This window comes from Anoplopoma fimbria, chromosome 11 (genome assembly GCF_027596085.1).
Source record: "Anoplopoma fimbria isolate UVic2021 breed Golden Eagle Sablefish chromosome 11, Afim_UVic_2022, whole genome shotgun sequence".
NCBI classification, from domain to species: Eukaryota; Metazoa; Chordata; class Actinopteri; order Perciformes; family Anoplopomatidae; genus Anoplopoma; species Anoplopoma fimbria.
This window is the reverse complement of record NC_072459.1, coordinates 12552529-12570555: the sequence shown is the minus strand read 5'-3', so window position 1 is coordinate 12570555 and position 18027 is coordinate 12552529. Positions and strand designations below refer to the sequence as shown.

General features: G+C 42.0%; 5 protein-coding genes across 6 annotated transcripts; 1 reads left to right on the top strand and 4 right to left on the bottom strand.

Moving 5' to 3' along the window:
• Positions 1-580: 580 nt before the first annotated feature.
• On the bottom strand, positions 581-2747 carry cldnk (claudin k). The gene is given in 3 exon segments (XM_054606751.1): positions 581-933; positions 936-1640; positions 2595-2747. Coding segments are annotated over 2 exon segments (645 nt in total). The 5' UTR covers positions 1441-1640; positions 2595-2747; the 3' UTR covers positions 581-793.
• Positions 2748-3260: 513 nt separating this feature from the next.
• On the bottom strand, positions 3261-6254 carry btr02 (bloodthirsty-related gene family, member 2). Of its 2 annotated transcripts, none has more exons than XM_054608186.1 (7): positions 6202-6254; positions 4861-5133; positions 4697-4774; positions 4361-4609; positions 4124-4271; positions 4000-4026; positions 3261-3898 (listed from the first exon to the last, which is right to left on the bottom strand). In XM_054608186.1, the coding sequence occupies exons 2-7, from the start codon at positions 5128-5130 to the stop codon at positions 3354-3356; spliced, it is 1317 nt and encodes a 438-aa protein (XP_054464161.1). In that variant the 5' UTR covers positions 5131-5133; positions 6202-6254; the 3' UTR covers positions 3261-3353. The 2 variants fall into 2 exon arrangements, with proteins under 2 accessions (XP_054464161.1, XP_054464162.1); XM_054608187.1 differs by having other exon boundaries at positions 4364-4609.
• A 318-nt stretch (positions 6255-6572) lies between these two features.
• Positions 6573-8567, bottom strand: LOC129099083 (GTPase IMAP family member 9). The gene is made up of 2 exons (XM_054608249.1): positions 8492-8567; positions 6573-7777 (listed from the first exon to the last, which is right to left on the bottom strand). The coding sequence occupies exons 1-2, from the start codon at positions 8508-8510 to the stop codon at positions 6753-6755; spliced, it is 1044 nt and encodes a 347-aa protein (XP_054464224.1). The 5' UTR covers positions 8511-8567; the 3' UTR covers positions 6573-6752.
• A 1818-nt stretch (positions 8568-10385) lies between these two features.
• On the top strand, positions 10386-14404 carry rsad1 (radical S-adenosyl methionine domain containing 1; the record flags this gene model as incomplete). The annotated part of the gene is made up of 9 exons (XM_054607327.1): positions 10386-10505; positions 11061-11194; positions 11284-11488; positions 11575-11940; positions 12725-12788; positions 12870-13017; positions 13310-13364; positions 13514-13617; positions 13973-14404. Coding segments are annotated over 9 exons (1344 nt in total), but the record flags the coding sequence as incomplete, so codon positions are not given.
• A 2060-nt stretch (positions 14405-16464) lies between these two features.
• On the bottom strand, positions 16465-17785 carry rasd2a (RASD family member 2a). Its single transcript, XM_054608200.1, has 2 exons — positions 17236-17785; positions 16465-16976 (listed from the first exon to the last, which is right to left on the bottom strand). The coding sequence occupies exons 1-2, from the start codon at positions 17783-17785 to the stop codon at positions 16465-16467; spliced, it is 1062 nt and encodes a 353-aa protein (XP_054464175.1).
• Positions 17786-18027: the final 242 nt, after the last annotated feature.

Genomic DNA, 18027 nt, shown 5'->3' with positions numbered 1-18027 from the left:
GAAGGGACGGCTTGTCTATTTTGATTTGACAAAGAACAGGAGGTACTTTGAGATCAATTGTGTTAAGAGAGTCTGGTTTGCTGTACTTGTTGTTATCCCTGTTGGAATCCCAAGATTTTTATGTTGTGAAAGAAAGATAATGTGTTTTTTTTTGTCCCTGGTACAAGGAAGACGAGATGGAAGATAGGAGATGGAGTACCAAACGCACACGCACATGCACACACACACACACACACACACACACACACACACACACACACACACACACACACACACACACACACACACACACACACACACACACACACACACACTTCTCAACAATATGGCACCACAAGCAAACGTACACACATCCCCATTGTTCTATTGTTCTCCTCCACTCAGTAGAAACACATTGTGTTTACATAAAGGAGAAAAACAAAGATTTTCTTATTAAAACTACTAAAATACTTCTCTCAAACACATGCAGTTGTAAGATATTATATCTGTTATGATACAAATGTGAACACACACCAATTGTCTCAGCAGAGAATTTGGAGCACCAAAACTTTTATTGTGTTTTACACTGACGGACAGAGAACAAGGTTATTGAAGGATATCAGGTATGAAATAATAAAATGAGTTCAATTTTCGCTAAACATCCTCCTGCGGCTTTTCAGACAAAAAAAAACTAACTGGAATAACATTAAATATAAAATAATTACAAGGAGCAAAATCAAAATGAGAGGAATCAGGTTTGTCATCGTTTGGGGTTCATTTGCGGGACTTGAAGGCATTCAGACATTTTGGGAACTTAAACATAACCTTTGACCTGTGAGGCGGGTGCCCTGCGAGGACTACTTTCTCCACTGCTAAAGGTGGGAGAGCCTGGCATGCCTGGGGGACTTGACCCGGCATAGATCAGAGATCCCCCAATGAGGAGCAAGGCTGAAGCCCCCAGCCGATGTAAAGGGCAGGGCCGAGCTCACGCTTGTGAGGGGCCGCCACATGTGGATCATAGAAATCCCTGATGATGGAGTGGGCAGTCCAGCAGACGGGTACAAGGTAGAGGAACCCTGCGATGGCAAAGAGGGCTCCAGAGATGCGAGCAATACGGGCCTTGACGCTGTTTACACCAATGCACTTAGTGCACTTGACTCCTAGGACCCCCAGAGCCAGGGCCAGGCCACAGATCAGGATGGAGAACACGGTGAGGCCTCGGGCAGCCTGCATGTCACTGGGCAGAGCCAACAAGCTATCATACACCTTACACTGGAACTGACCGGTGCTCTGCACAATGCAATTCATCCAAAGGCCTTCCCAAATGATCTGAGCCGTCACTATGTTGTTGCCGATGAAGGCAGTGACCCGCCACAGGGGCATGGCACAGACTATCGCCCCACCCACCCACCCTACAAGGGACATGATCAGGCCCAGCAGCTGCATGCCTGTGGTCGCCATGGTGAAAGGTGTTGTTTGAATCAGATGGATTTGTCTTTGTTTTATTTCAGTCTCTGTTTGTTGCAGAGGGACAACTTATAGTCCCACAAAGAAATGTGACAGTCTACAGTACTGGAAATATTGTGCTCCACCGCGGGATCCTCAGTCCTTAAGGCGATGATAGTGTTGAGTTCAGCTCGGGTCAGACGAGGATGGGTATCCTGAAATTCAGAAAATAACAAGAATCAATTATGACATTTCTTACCCAACACACACATGTTGCTACAAAACTCACAGACACAAAATATTTCTAACCTCCCACTACGACAACAAGCATTACATTAGTAAAGTATGAAAAGCATATATTTATCATAAATATTTGGAAACAGCCTGCGAGGCCCATGTTTAGTGGATTCCAGTGAGAAGCACAGAGAATAGCCGTCTTTGACACAGCTGTGGGTGTCGAGCTACGCCTTGCCTGGTGAGTGGATTATCTCAGAAAAACATGAGGAGACTCTGAACACAAGCATCTTTCATGAAGGCTCGTGGAGTGGGCCAGGAGGACCTATGTCATCTTTTTATCTCTGCTCTCTGTATCCACATTTCATCAATACTGTGAATCAAACCCTCCCTGCACAATCAATCCAGGGGTGGCTTGATGACCAGGATGGATGGAAAAATGTCAAAAGGATAAGCTTTACCCTTTGGCCCCCTTCTAGATAAACATGTACCCAATAGATCCCAATCTAAGATCTTTTTTTTTTTATTTGATATGAATAAAGTGTTTTGTAAGTGGGCAGATAACAATGGATTGTATGAATCCATGAAGCCAGAATAATCAGTCTGACAGGACCACAGTTACAAAATATTGTGCACAAATGTATGAAGTCCCTCAAAAGCCCCACTTTAATAATCTGTGCCTTAGATTTGAAACAACCAACAGCTCTGTCCATTGGGATACTTTTCAGGAAATGATTGCAAATAAGCCACGAGTGATAGTAAGCCATACACCTGCCTTTAAAACTAGGACATATTTAATTTTGTTATACTGTAATAAAATTGTGATACAGCTAAACATATATAATACAAGAAAAACTACGAACAGTCTTTATGTTCCATCAAACTTATCTCATTTCACACAAATGAATCGGTTTCACAAATTTATGGAGATTTACCTCAAAAGAAGTGTATTAGACTATCGCTGCTCCCCTTGGTCCAAAGGCTGGTGTTGCTGGTCCTTTTGCTTGTGTAGATAAGTTTGGTTGCCTGGAGTTGTGGACGACTGACGGCCCTGAGGATTCAGTTCAGTCCACAGGAAGGCTGAAGAAAATGGGAGGCTCTGTCTCAGAGGTCAGGTGAACTGAAGTAGAAGGGGGTCGATCAGCTTGGACACCCAGGACCGGACTGGAGATGGGGCTGCCCTCCGAGATGCCAGCGTTAGTCTGTGTGGCGGTGGGCAGAAGCATGCGCTTGTGTACACGACTGTGTTAGTGTGTGAATGAGTGAATGTGTTTGAGTGTGTCTCCCAGTGCCTGGCATATTAGCACAATGCCCTGCTGTTTCGCTGTGCCCTCCCTCCCTGCTCCTCGTCAACCTCTGTCCCAACCCGTCCATCCAACTCTGCAACCCGTGTTCTCCTCTTTTTGACTCACTTGTTCGTTTATGAGAGTCTTCTCTTTTCTTCTACCCTCCTCTTTCCCTTTCAATCTGTTTATGGCTTTCATTGAAGTTTTTGAGTGTAGGGAGTCAGTCCAACCTCTTGTTCACTGTTCTGACAGGGAAAAATGTGGTTCATTGTGGTATTTTCATGTTTTTTTAATTAAATATATATATTTGACACACTGGATTTGATACTGAAAAGATAATCACATGCACAACAACTGTATTTATAATGGAGAATTATAAATATAAAAATAAAAACAATAATATGATGTTTAGATGCTGCAGAAACTCGAAGAGATGATTAGGGGAGCATCGTTTTTGCTGCCATGCAGGCGACCAGGACTGAAGAATGGATGAAGCCTGTCAGTGAATGTATCTGTGAAGGTGTGAATGTGGACTCCAGATTCTGCGCAGTAGAAGGACACGCGGCCCTCAGTGTAGTCCAGAAACACGCCCACCTTCCTGGGTCTCTGCTCCAGAGCCAACGGCGTCACGGGAGAGGTGTTGGCAATGAACTGGCCTCCAGGCTTCAGGCTTAAAGTCCAGAAACCGTTTGCTGGGCAGACAGAGAATTTGCCCTTCCTGTTTATGGACTGTTTGACAACACCCAGATTCCACTCGATCTTCTCCCCGACCTCCACCACCCAGTAGCACCTCCCGCCGCTGAAGCTTTCTTTTGCCAGCACGTTTGCCACACGGTCGAACCGCTTGGGGTGATCTGGTACCTCTTGAAGCTTGTCCGTGTGTCTCACCTGTTTTCTGTCATCTGAGACGGAGAGGAAGGGGTGGGCTGTTTTAGCGCTCAGATTGACATCCACTAAGAAAGAGGGATTAGAAAACGTCAAGAATGGGTCAAATCATCCATGTTTTATGTGTGTTCAGTCCCTTATGTTTGTTTTTATGTGGACAAATCCTCACCTATGTTTTTCTCTATTCTTTTCAATTCTGCCAAAGAAGAGCCAAAAGAAGAAAAAAAAAAGGAATTTATTGTAGAATGCTCATTTGATGATTTTATACACAAGATAAAAGTAGCATTACTCACCCGATTTGGAGAGCCTGTTGACTTCTACCTTAATCTTCTCCATTATGTCTGACAGTGCTCGTCTGGTGACCCCAACACATGGGTCAGTTTCTATGGTAACCTTGGACCAATCCTTCATCTCAGAGGGGCAAACAGTGGGAACAATGTTCTGCATGACATAAAGAGTTTTTCAGTTTTCACGGATGGAAGCCAGTCAACAATACCATGGTATTATATACAGAAGGTGAAGGTGATTACCACGGTAACTTGGTTCGTATCGTCGTCTTGATCACTTATTACAGGAATATGGGGATCGGCTTCAGTGGTCTCCTTCCTCAGCTCCTTGATCTCCTGTTCGATCTCCTTCACTAGTGTTTCTACTCTCTTCTCCTCCTCTCTCTGTCTCCCCTCAATTGCGTCAACCACTGCTTTGTGGTTCTTCTCCATAGCGTGTACGAGGGCGGAAAAAACCTTCTGGCTCTCACGCACCTCTCGGAGGTAGGAGTTCTGATTGGACGCCATCATGAATCATCATTCAACTGTGCACATTTTTGTTAAACAGAGATTTTAGTGATGTAGAGGTTTTCAACGCACCTTTTGGAGCTCCAGAGCATATTTCAACCTTTCAACCTTCTGCTGCCTCTCCTGAATCATTTGCTCGACATCTATAACCTGTAACAGTGACATACACATATAAGTTAGATTTATTAATTATCAGATCACTTATGATTGAATTGCTGACAAATGTGATGATGTACCATTTCCTCATCTGGTGGTTTCTGTGGTCGGGTCTTCCTATAGTTATCTGAGACTTCAGCCAGGATGCGGTTGACGCTGAGGTCAGGCCTGTCACTAAACAGTCTCCTGCAGCGGGGGCAGCATTTGGACTGGTGTCGTGTCCAGTAGTGGCAGAGACAGGACAAGCAAAAGTTGTGTCCACATGGTATGGTCACCGGGCTGGTGAAGATGTCTCTACACAGAGAGCACAGGAAGTGCTTCTCTGGAAGAAGGCTAATTGTAGAGGCCATACTCTGCAAATTACAAGAATGAGGAAGCTTTTTTCTATTTTTTTGTTTTGTTTTGTGTTTAATCTCTGGTGAATAAGCTTGCACTTTAATGTATGTTGTGTAAAAATTGGTACATTATGCAACACAGAAATAACCAGTAACTTGACTTGAGAAGTGTCATTTGACAAACAAAAGGAAGGAGGGCATCTTTGTATTTTATGCAATACGCATCTGAAGTGGATTCACATTTCTTAGGAAATAATAATGTTATAGAAACAAGCCTGAATATTATAGATACATTATAGGTTGAGTATTTGTAGATTTATTATAAGAGGTGGCAGAAGGTGGAAACCCCTGATTTAATCTTTTACAATGTCTTTTCGTTAAAGTAATTTTTTGAAAAGGATATGTATTTGATGCCATATTGTTGCATGGCTATCTTTCAAAGCTTCATACTGAAAATTTGATAAATGCATGGTAATATGAAATCAACTATTCCATGTTGAACTATACGTACTTCCCCCTTACTGCTTTAAGAAGGAGCATTTTCTCTAAAATGTGAAAGGACAAATATTTTCTGCTTAGCTATGCATCATTCAGACTCGCAGGACAAATGGTAGGTCATGTTCTTGAGAAGAATGGCACTCCTCTCATATTATGAAATGGTACACAAAGTACAGGACACTTTTTTTAAATCAAGTAAAGTAACATTTAATTCACTGTTTAAAGCTCCCCATGGTGAAGCCTAACCCTCTGATTGTTTTCTCTTCTTATTCTTATTGTCACAGACGTTTCAGTTAAAAGGAATTTCTTTGTGATCGAGGCAATATACTAACAGAGAACAGAAGCAGCTAAAATGTATAATGTAAAGTATGTGGTCAAACAGGTAGGAACCACACTCTTTGTAACGTCACTGGGGAGCTACAGAACTAAGCAACACAAAGCAGCAACTACTGAAATGTTATGTTTTGTCCTCACATTCATAAGTTCATAAATTATTTTAAGTTCTGAATTAATTGAAAGAAAAATACATTTTCCAAAAGTAAAACAGAAACTAATGTCAAATATTTACTGAGCAAAGCGTGGTCTTACCTCTCCAGGTTAAGCTTGTCAAGAACACTGCGGTTAGCCTGCACTGCTTCTTCTCACAGTTTCAGGTATGTAGTGAGTGCAAATGATTTACACTGAACAGGTGCAGTAAGGTGTGGGTGTGTTGTGGGGCAGTGCTTTAGACAAAGGCACTCTCAGCTGAGACTCCACCCTGAATGTTATCTGAGCTATTCGTCATCTAACCTACAGCGCGACACCAGGACATGTTGGAGGTTAAATAAAAAAGCTATGTGGTTGACAAAGAACAAACTCTCACATAATGAGTCACAAACCACATCTTAATTTATTCAATTTATAAATTTACAGTTTAAACAGCCATGAGATTATGCTGTTTACCACCCCTTAGGCTGCATAGTATTGGTCAAGTTTCAGTCTCAACCCAAAGGGATTGAACATTTCCTTACATAGTTTGGCGTTGAGTCAGCCTGAACGCTACATAAGCAACACAGTTAGATTACTAAGAACCCATGAAATCTTTTTTTCTTTTCCATTTATTCTTAAAAAACAGGCCATTATCAGTCAATACCACACTGTCATGGACGAGGAGCGGCAAAGAAGCGATTGATGAAGATTGAGTTAAAGTTGAGTCTGGCAGGAGGGGCCACTCTGTTCTCCATATGCTCGATAGCTACCTGGGCTGTTCCTCCTGCTGATCCACCTACTGCACCTCCTATGATCCCATAAAGAACCATCCCTCCTGGCCCCTCTATGGCCCCAAACAGTGCACCCATGACAGCTCCCACGACGAAACCCGTACCCAGTCCTCTGGCGAGGGAGGTTCTGAGCCACCCGTTGTCCATCTCTGCCCTGGCTCGGATCTCTGTGCCCACATTGGCGGTATAGACGTCCTTCTGGTGATACAACTCCTCAGCTATGTATTTTTTCTCCATCTCAGTCCACACCTTCTCTATCTCTACGGTCCTCTGCTTCCTGAGCCTCTTCACCTCTTTCTTCACATGGTCCTCTGCCCTCTGGAAGGTCTTGCTGGAGAAGCAGACCCCTCCTAATGAGGCCACCATCCTCTCTATCTTATGCAGAAGCTCTCTGTCCCGGCTACGATCTCTCCAGTTCTTGCTGAACACATGAAAGCGTCCACCGTACTGCTCAATCAGCTCTCTCAGGGGCCAGTCGCTCTTCTGGACCCGGTCTTCCAGGGCAGCTCCCTCAAGGTTTCCCTCATAGGCCAAGAGCACCATGCAGTGCCTCAGACAGCCTCTTCCAAAGCGTTCCTTCATTAGTTTTGGGGTTCTCGTTTCATTCAGGGAGATTTTCTCCATTTCAAAGGTGACAAGAAAGGCATGGGGACCAGGAATACACAAGCACTTAGACCTCCTCAACTCCATTTTCCTCTTGACTGGAGATATGTCCTTGTCGAAGATGTTTGGTCCATTGATCACAGCCACCCGTCTACCAGCTAGTTCTCCGGTATTCTTCTTGCTGCCAGAAATGCTGGTGACATTCTTAGCAAACTCTTTCCTCCCAAGTATGTGATTTGTTAGTAGGAACTGCGAGGGTCCACTGGTGCCGACCACCATGAGCCTTAATTCTGTAGAAAATCCTGTGAAAAAGTGAAGTTTAATTTGAGATTAACACCAGGTAAATGTAAAAAGTATTGTGCATTTGCTCATTGTTTTTGTGTTTCATTCTCTTGCCATGGTATGTTGAGGCTGCGCTCTGAGCTAAATGCTTAATTTGGCATTGCAACATGCTCACAATGTCAATATTAGCATGCTGATGTGTAGTAGATATAAAGCAATGTTCACTGGCATAGTTTAGCATGATATCCTTTGCCAGTCCGTACAGAATGCATAAGTGCTGCTGAGGCTGATGGGAAGATTCATATTTTGACCTGATAAGGACGCTAGAGGATCACTAAGTAATTAAAGTTCATCCTGAGGGGTGCATGAATGCTATAAAAAGATTCATGTCAATCTATCAAACATTTCACACTAAAACACAAATTTCAACTTCACACAGCAGCTAGAAGAAAAGCCAGATGATCACCAAAGTCATCAGGATTTATCCTCTGGGTAACAGAAATGTCTGTACCAAATGTCATGACAATCAATTTAATTTCTCTTGAAATATTTCAGTCTGGACCAAAGAGGTTGTGAACTGACAAACAAACCGACACTGCAATGCTGCTAGCGTGGCTAAAAACTAGCGCTGATAAATACTGCTCAATGCTGCTCAAGGGCAAGCAAACTGAAATGACCCCACCATTTGTAAAACATATTTGTTAACCCCTGGATATGTTAATCAGTGATCTTACCTTTCTTCCTTTTATCCATTTGGCAGATCTTCAGCACAGATTCACTCTTTTAATTTGGATTATCACAAAGTTCTCCAGCTTCTACCCGGACTGAAGTCATCACCAAAAGGGTTGCATATATTCAATGAAAACACATCCCTCTCTCTCTATCTCTCTCTCTCTCACTCTCTCTCTCTCTCTCTCTCTCTCTCTCTCTATCTATCTATCTATCTCTCTTTGTTGATTAGGTAATTGATACCAGATTTACTATTAAGTGGAAAATAACCTCAGGGTTGGATGCTGGCAGAGAGCATATTCACAATTATTGACAAGTACCTCATAAACTACGCCTTTAAAAACGCCTTTTATACTTTTGCAGTTAGTTCCTTGGTAAAACTGTCGATGGAGGAGGGAATTAATACATTTTCTTTCTGTTGGATGTTGACTGGCTCCTTTTTTTATTTAAATATAGCCATGCATCATAAAAGTGATTTGTATAACCATCGTCATCATCATCCACAAGCGCTGATCAGAAGTAATTATTTGAAGATGACAAGCACTGACTGCAGAGGTTAGTTTAAGACATATAAAACAATTCATTAACTGTAACCCTGATTGGTAAATCATTTTATGAACATTTGAACAGAGTTGATCATTTGTTATTCTGTTAAAATGACATAACAAGCACCCCTCTCTGTCAGTCCACCAGACAGTGTTTTTTTCCTGGGATCTGAAAAATCAATAGCTCATTAAATTAGCTTGATCCTGTGTGACTAGAGCACAAATTTATATTCTAAATATAGACTAGTGTCTTGTTGTGACTAGTTGTCACCGCAACACTAAATAAAAGTGTTTCCAAAAACCTGAAGGCCAGCCTCGTGCTAAAAGGTCAGAATTCAGATGTGCATGAACACTCTGTGGTTGTGGATGATTTTATTTATAAATGTCCTATGGTACTTATAGAAGGTTTTTGGATCCCCAGAGTCTTCTTATAAACTGTAATAGCAGCTTAACAAGTTCCTTATTAGAGTGATCAAGCACCTGGACATGCACCATTACTCCTTTAAAAACCGAAAAGGCAACAAAAAAAAAAAAAAAAAAAAAGATATCTTGAAATATTTAAAAGTAAATTTAAGCCATTTTGGGGAGGTTTTGGATACTTTGGCACACAAACAGACGCCTAGAAGCACTGCTTACTAATAGCTTTGTAAAAACCTAAATGCTTTTCACATTAACCTTACATTTGGTACACTTGTGAACAGTAGTGTAGGAACTAGAAAATGTACCATTTGAAGAGCTGTATTATTCATATTTTAGTATGTTCAGAATTGGAGAACAATCAGGTGCCTTTTTAATAAATTCACTGTCCTATATTTCCATGGATATTATGTCAGTAATTTATGTTCATACATTGAATGGTACAAGTGTCCTCTTCAGATAAAGCCGTTATCAACCACAGTTATATCATGTTTATATTATAAATAAGGGGCTGAAATGGGTTAATTTAAACTAAACTGTGTAGTCAAAAGTATTTGACTTTGCAGTTTGAGTACTAACTTAGTTCAGTACACTGCCATGTAACGGTAGTCCTTACTTTTAGCGCAGTAATAAAGCGCCTCTGTGTGGTCAAACCGCGTAACACACACACACACACACACACACACACACACACACACACACACACACACACACACACACACACACACACAGAGGAAATCACATTTACGTGTTTCCTGTTTGGAGCGACGTCACAGCAACCAGGAAGAAAACAGACACACATGAGTTGAAACTTTTGATACAATTTGAATGAGCCTGTCTCGTGTCGCCACTATCCGGGACCACGTGTCCAGCTGCAGGACGACCTTCGGGCATACACAGTTACATGTTGCCGTCAGACAGGCAGAATGATTAAACACACGCTGTCGATCCCAGTCTGCGCCGCTTCTCTGACGCTACCGGTGGAGGAGTCATTGAGGATGGATGTGAACGGACAGACTCTCCACCTCTCACTAAGCAGGCGTCTCTCTATGTGCACGTGAGCTAGCATTGGTCAATTAAACGGATTATATAATGATATGCAGAGAAATATGCATAATAAATGTACAGGATTACAGCAGCATAGAGTTTAGTGCAAACAAGAGACATAGTAAAATAAAATAAAAAATAAGTATTATAAATAAGCAAATGAGCAATAAAAAACAGTAAAGAATCCACAGTAACTGAAATATTATATATACAGACAGAAACTATTATAACTATTGTATTGCACAGTGTATTTGTATTGCAGAGGTTTTTTTTAAGTGTCATGTGGTCTACTGGGAGCAGAGCTGGTTGTGCAGCCTGACAGATTCACTGTCCTGTATTTCCATGGATATTATGTCAGTAGTTTTTGTTCATACATTGAATGGTACAAGTGTCCTCTTCAGATAAAGCCATTATCAACCAATTAAATCTATTTTATCAGTATAGTTTTTTTTTTATTGCAAATACTGTAAAGTTTGCCCAAATCATGTCAAAGTCACCTTCCTCCTCTTTTCTTCTTCTTCTTCTTCTTCTTCTTCTTCTTCTTCTTCTTCTTCTTCTTCGTCAGTGGCCCTACTGCCTCAGAAGGTGCTCCTACTGCAACTTTAACAAGTACATACCCAGAGAGAACAACGACCACATAATGACTGAGTGTCTTCAGCGGGAGACTGAGACGTTGCTGCAGCTCAGTCAGGTCTCCTGGTATGGTGATTGTCTTTCTTCCACATGACATCAGCTTTTTCAACACGTGCCTTCACCCACCCTAAGTTTTGTTTTTTGTATCCCTGCAGCATCACATCAGTGTTTTTTGGAGGTGGGACCCCAAGTCTGGCTCACCCCTCAACCATTGCTGCGGTGCTCCAAACTGTTTCAAAGTGGGCGTATCTCTCAGAGAAGGCTGAGGTCACGCTAGAGGTCAATCCTACTCCTGTAGGGAAGACAAAGTTAGAGGACTTTTGCCTTGCAGGGGTGAACCGTTTCTCCATCGGGGTCCAGGTGAATATATAATCTATAGAAGACTGATGACAGCAGATTAGTTTATGAACTGTGTAGTTGCACACATCACATTTTCAATCCTTCAGTCTTTGCAGGATGAGGATTTGAAAGTTCTGGGGAGAGACCACAGCTCTCGTCAGGCTTTGCAAACTGTGGAAGAGGCCAGGAGGCTGTGCCCCGGGAGGGTGTCGGTGGATGTCATGTTCGGTCGGCCCAAACAGAGCGTTGAATCCTGGGAGAACGAGTTGTCCGAGCTGTTGAGGGTGTGCGACGACCACGTGTCTCTGTACCAGCTGACCTTGGAGCGAGGCACCCAGCTGTTCAAACAGGTGCTGGGAGGAGAGGTGACCGTGCCCGATGAAGACGTGACAGCAGAGATGTACCGGTGTGCGAGGAGGACGCTCCACCAGCACGGCTTTCTGCAGTACGAGGTGTCTAACTTCGCAAGACAAGTAAGTCCTCAACAGAAAGAAAGCTCACTGATCGTCCTCCACACCTTAGGAGGCATTGATTCTTTGATAAGGATTACAGGGAAGTTTATTCTAAATGCAAGGTGCTACTTCAACTAGAAAACATAATAAAATAAAGATAAAAGAATGGAGAATATAGTAGTAGTAGTAATAGTAGTAGTAGTCTTTTATTCAGCCATCACCCACAATACAATAAATATAGCCTATATACAATCTTGTATGCAATAACATTGAAAAGGCATAAGCAGAAGTATAATGCTTATACTGTATATGCCTATCTTACATTTTTATCAAACAAGATACCCTCAAGGAAATAATATTATAGAAAAGAAAAGAAAAAATCTTTATACATTTAATTTACTCTTGTTACCCTCAAAAATAGCTTTATAAACAAGACAGATACTCGCATAATTAATTTAAATTTAAATACCTTTTATAGCTTTTTTTTACTTTAAACTTACAAACATCTCTCAAATCATATTTACATTTGTGTATTGAAAAAAACCTTTGTACACAGTCTGGCAGTGAAATCAGTAAACATCTAATGATGAGTTTTAAGAACAGTAATATATTTTATAAATTATTATCAGCAGGTTGTAGAGTGAGAGTTAAAAGAGACAAACAACAATGTTTTTGTTTTGTTTTTGAGGAGACGTCACCATCACCAAGGCAGATGTCTGCTTTGTTTCGCACCATATTGCCTCTCAAACACGTCTGAGATGAACAATGACGCCGGCACGATAATGCTCCACTTTGTGTCACTTAGAAAGCAGTGAGTCATCACAACACCAGCTATTGGAAGGGAAGACAGTACATCGGTGTCGGCCCAGGTGAGCTTTAATCTAGATTGAAGGCACTGATCGATGGATATCGTACTGAAATTTAATTTTTAACATTTTTGTCTTTGGCAGGAGCTCACGGGCGGTTCGTTCCTCTGGGGGAGGGAGGGGTGCTTCGGGAGGCGCGGACCCAGACTCTGGAGCCTGACGTGTGGATCCGTGAAGTCCAGCAGAGGGGACATGGGACACGTAGGCGTATTCAACTCAGCCATCTTGAACTGTGAGCTGTTGCCATTACAGGCAAAAGTGTGGGGTCTTGTAATGAGTGTTTTTTGGTTATTACACAAGGGGGACGCTGCCTTTTCCATGTGAAATCTAACAATCATATATCTGCCAATCCCCAGTGTGAGAAATAAAGTGTTGGGAGTCGCTGTACATGTTCTTGTTCTTTCAGACATTCTGTCCCTGTGAAACGCTGTTATCAGACTCCATTGGCTCACTCTGTGCTGTCCTTGTCATTATCGAAGTCTCGTCACAGACAAGTTCTCTGATTAAAGATGTTTCTTTTGCAGACTGGAGGAGGTGTTAGTGATGGGAATGAGAATGACAGATGGCATTAATCACAAAGTGAGGTTTATACCTGCATGACATGCACTAAATTAAAATATTCTACTTCCATTTTCTGTGTGATCTTTTCTGTTAGTGCAGATGATGTTCAGTGTTCAGCACATCTTAACGTGTATGATAATATTGATCACTTTCTGATATTTTAACAGCACTGGGAGATGTTTAGCCCTCAACTGGGTCTCCATGAAGTCTTTGGCTCATCCCGTGATGTCCAAGAGTTGCTGCTGAGTGGACAACTCATTCTTGATGACAGGTGACTTATGACACTTTATAAAACATGAACTTAAATTTTTTTTTTTTTTCCACTGGTGAGAAAAAGATTATTTTCATTCTCTATTTGATCTGCTGGTTATTTCTTCGCTTCATTGATTCATAAAATGGTGGAAAATGCTTGTTATAATTCCCCAAAGCCCAAGGTTGATGTCATCATACAGCTCATTTTAGTTATCAGCAGTCTTAAACTAATATAAGAAATGCATCACATTTGAGGAGCTGGTATCAGGGAACATTTTTGCTTTAAAAACAATCGATTAATCAACTAACAGTTGCAGCTTTCCACTTGTGTCTGAATCTCTTAATCATTTTTTCCCCTCTTTTCTTATCATCAGAGGTCTGCGCTGCTCCTGGGATGGACTGGTCTTACTGGACAGCATACTGCCAGCTCTACTGGTGGAACTGGAAAAACAAATCAGTCATAGGCTACAAAAGGACCACCATGCTGATGGACAAACAAAAAGCCAAACCTCAAGCCAATGACAGTAGTGTTAATACAGCAGGTGACATCAGAGAAGGAAGGTTTGGGTGTTAGATTGAAATTCACATTAGTTTTATGTTCAATATTGGAATTCCTTATTTATGGTTTTGCAAGTTTTCATATTATATTAATTTAGTTTTTTCTCTTCAGTGTTACCTGTTTCCGTGACATGGGAATAGTTTTTTTATTTGATCTTGTTAATGGAGAAATGAAACAGGCCCCACAGGCGTTTATATTATATTGACTCATCTGGTTTGGATGAGACTCGGAACAGTTGTTTTTAATATCTTTTTTTTTTTTAGTATCCAGGGGCTATTATTTATTTAATATATATTTCTCAGTAAGTAATTTTTACTGTCATCTTGTTCTTTAAATAGACTTCAACTCTCTTTTGGAGCATAAATGTATTAACTGATCCATCTTATAAAATCTTTGTTAGTAATTTTGTTTCACGGTTTTTTTTGTTCCTTATTTAGAGCCAGAACGATTAATCGAATAGTTGTTTCATTAAATTTATCGCCAACTATTTTGATCATCAAATAATCATATAGAGTCAGCCAGCTTCTTGAATGTGAATATATTCGGGTTTCCCAACTCCTCTATGACAGTAAAATGCATAGAATTGAGTTGTGGACAAAAAACAACGTTTGAGCACCTTATTTTGGGCTTTGGGAAACACCGAACGACATTTTACACCATTTTCTGACATTTTATAGACCAATTAATTATTTGTTTATTCGAGAAAGTAATCGACAGATTAATCTACACTAAAAAATAAAAGTTAGTTGAAACACTTTCTGAAGTATTTCCTTGGAAAAATAGAAACCATTTTCTGTTGAGTCTGAGCAGATCTTTGAAGGTAATTCTTCTGGCAAGCTCACTGCTTATAAACTCAACAAACTAAACCAACAAATGTTAAATAACCGTCTCAGGAGTTTTTCTAGAGTTACCAAATGGTTATACTTAATAAGTGTCACTGTCGGTTTGATGTGGATTCATTTTCAGCAACATTTCAATTAAACTCGCTCCACAAATCATCATCTTAAAAATAGATCTTACAGGATAGAATATAAATGATGAACACCAGTGGTGTATATCCTCTCACTTCCTGTTAAGAACTAGTGCTCTTACAGCCGGAGAGACTCATAAACACAGTTTGTGCTCAAGTGCACATTTGACTCCACCATGTTGTTTATGTATTTTAATATTCATATAACCATCACACAGCTCTCTCCTTACAGAATCCACTTGAAAACGCTTGCCTGCGCAACCTGACATAACTATGCCGTTGGGATATTGTCATCATGACGCTGCTATGAGCAGGATTACTCGATTTCTGTAGTGATCACGCTGCTCTCGGGGCTAAAATTGGAGGAACAGCTATGCTCTATGATTCATATTGATGAGTCCTCTGCAGCACCAGTGACTGCAATATGGTTTTAGTCTACACCATATAAAGACATTTGAAAAAAACTGACGAGAACTTTACTATCTTCGCTTTAAGAACACAATTGCATTCATGGGCATCAGAATTTCTGGTATTTCAGAGAGAGGGTTTAGAAAAGAATAAGTGGCAGATGCGTCATACATTGCCAGACTTTAAAGTGGTGAACTGAACACAGTCGCTGTGGCTTTGTCTCAGTCAAACCATCCTTTTCACAAACCAAGGACTCTCTGATGTAAGAGCCCACACAATCGTTTCTCCTTAGAAACCAGAAGAGTGGGTTGGATATGTAAGAAAGAAAAGGAATTTGTTTCTACTCTGTGGCAGAGCAGAGTTTGATGTATGCTCTCTCCATGGTGCTGATTTCACAGAGTCCAACACGTCTCTCACCTCCCCCTCTTTCACACACACAATGCTTTTCCACTCCAAACACCATGGTGACCAATGAGTGTGGGGCCCCTGGTGCTGATTAATCAGGCGTTGTAACACCTCAGCCCTTGATGCCACTCACAGCGCCACGGGAGGACTTCAAATGTGAACAATCTCTTTTGTGTATTGTAATAAATACTACAAGACGTTGAAGGCCGCTGTTTGAGTCATCTCCTCACATCGAGTAGCTCCCTCCCACACACTTATGGCCATATTACGCATCATCAATTTGAAACATTGATGACGTCAGTGAAAACGACCTCACTGTATCTTGTCTCACTGACCTGTTTTCTAAAATTGTCTGAAATAAACTGAATGATAGACCAGAAGCAAATATGACAATTGGAAATATTTTTTTATTATAGGATTATATAAATAGCACTGGTCCAGCCAGGTGCGACAGAGTATAACTCCTTACATAATATGACATTGCAGCATACTACTACAATTGGTTTATCGAGAAGGCGCACGATTCATTGAATCTGACACCTCTCGGGTTTGTTGTGTTTGGTGCTTGATCTCAGCACCAGCCGCAGGTCGCTGGTGAAGCTCGGGCGGCGCGCCAGTGGGTCCAGGGCGGCGCAGGGCTCGCCGAGCCCCCGACTCCCTCTCCTGCCTCGCTGGCCGATGCACATCGACTGGTAGCTGAGGATGGATACGATCTGGTGGCGCGACGGATTCGTCTCGCCCGGCAGTCCGCCCAGAGTGGCGAGGGCCCTGAACGCAGCATCCATCCCGGTGCCGTCTTTAGCAGAGGTTTCGAAGTACGCGACATCCTCGCCGAGTATCTCGGTCACCTCCGACAGTCTGACGGCCCTCGGTGACGTCAGGTCGGCTTTATTTCCGCATATCACGACTGGTACTCTCGCGGGATGTTTTAAATTCAGTAACTTTGCCCTGGCGGCCTTTATCTCGTTGAGCCGCACGCAGACTTCATTGAAGGACTCTCTGTCATCCAAACTGAACACAAGCAGGAAGGTGTCACCTGGAGAGAGAGAGAGAGAGAGAGAGAGAGAGAGAGAGACTTTAATTAATAACAATGTGATACATTTCACAGTGAGGTTATAATGGCATTTTAATGATCAATCATATTCCTAATAACAGTGGGATACATTTCACAGTGAGGTTATAATGGCATTTTAATGACCAATCATATTCCTAATAACACCACAAATGCAAAGCTTCTCTCTTGTAAAATGGTATCTCTAAACATGATATTGATTCTTGATGATGAAAAGACCCACCTGTCAGTATGGATAACCTCCGTTTAGCAGGGAAGTCCCTCTCACTAGCGGCGTCCAGAAGATCGATCTGATATGCCTCCCCTCCTATGTGGAACAGTTTTCTGTGGAAATCCTCGGTTGTGGGTTCGTAGTGCTCCTCAAAGTCTTTACCCAGGAACCCCCTGAGGATGTTGGTTTTACCTACTTTGGGTGCGCCAAGCACAACTATCCTGAGACAGTTCCTGCGCTTGGCCAGTCCCAACTCCAGCAGATCCACGGACCTTTTGGGGAGTCGATCGGTCGAAACCTGCCTATTGCCAGAACTGGAAGATCTACTTGGGGAAGCCACTTTTTGATCTTGTTGTTTTAAGCGCCCTTTAACCGTTTTGATGATGCCCATGCTCGTCTTCGATATGTTTGAGACTCTTGGGTGCTGCGGTACTGGGGTGAGAGGTGCTCTCTGGAGGACTGACTGCGTGATGTCTGGTTCGTGATGCCCGGTGAGGGAGTTGAACATTTCGAGGATGCCACCAACGGGAAGGTAAATCTTCTCAGTTGCGTTCACCTCCATGTTCTTTCAAGTGTCTCCAGGCACCAAGACGAGACTATCAAACTCTTACCAACCCAGTTGCTTCCCCATGAGTGCGTCGTAACAAAGCCGAGTGGCCCCCTCTTATACACCGGCACCCAGCGCAGTGTGTGCGTCACCGCCTCATCCAGGGAACACACTCCTTTTATAGAAGCACAAAAACACAGCATCCACTTTACACTATTGTAGCTTTTTCCCCAGATCTGGAAATATCTAGAACGAGT

Excerpts from the sequence above, each read along its gene's own strand:
- btr02 (XM_054608186.1), bottom strand. The coding sequence starts at position 5,130 with ATGGCCTCTACAATTAGCCTTCTTCCAGAGAAGCACTTCCTGTGCTCT. Across the intron at positions 4,272-4,360 it reads ATACGAACCAAGTTACCGTG|AACATTGTTCCCACTGTTTG; the intron begins GTAATCACCTTC and ends TATGTCATGCAG. Across the intron at positions 4,027-4,123 it reads CAACAGGCTCTCCAAATCGG|AATTGAAAAGAATAGAGAAA; the intron begins GTGAGTAATGCT and ends CTTCTTTGGCAG.
- rasd2a (XM_054608200.1), bottom strand. The coding sequence starts at position 17,785 with ATGGAGGTGAACGCAACTGAGAAGATTTACCTTCCCGTTGGTGGCATC. Across the intron at positions 16,977-17,235 it reads GAGGTTATCCATACTGACAG|GTGACACCTTCCTGCTTGTG; the intron begins GTGGGTCTTTTC and ends CTCTCTCTCCAG.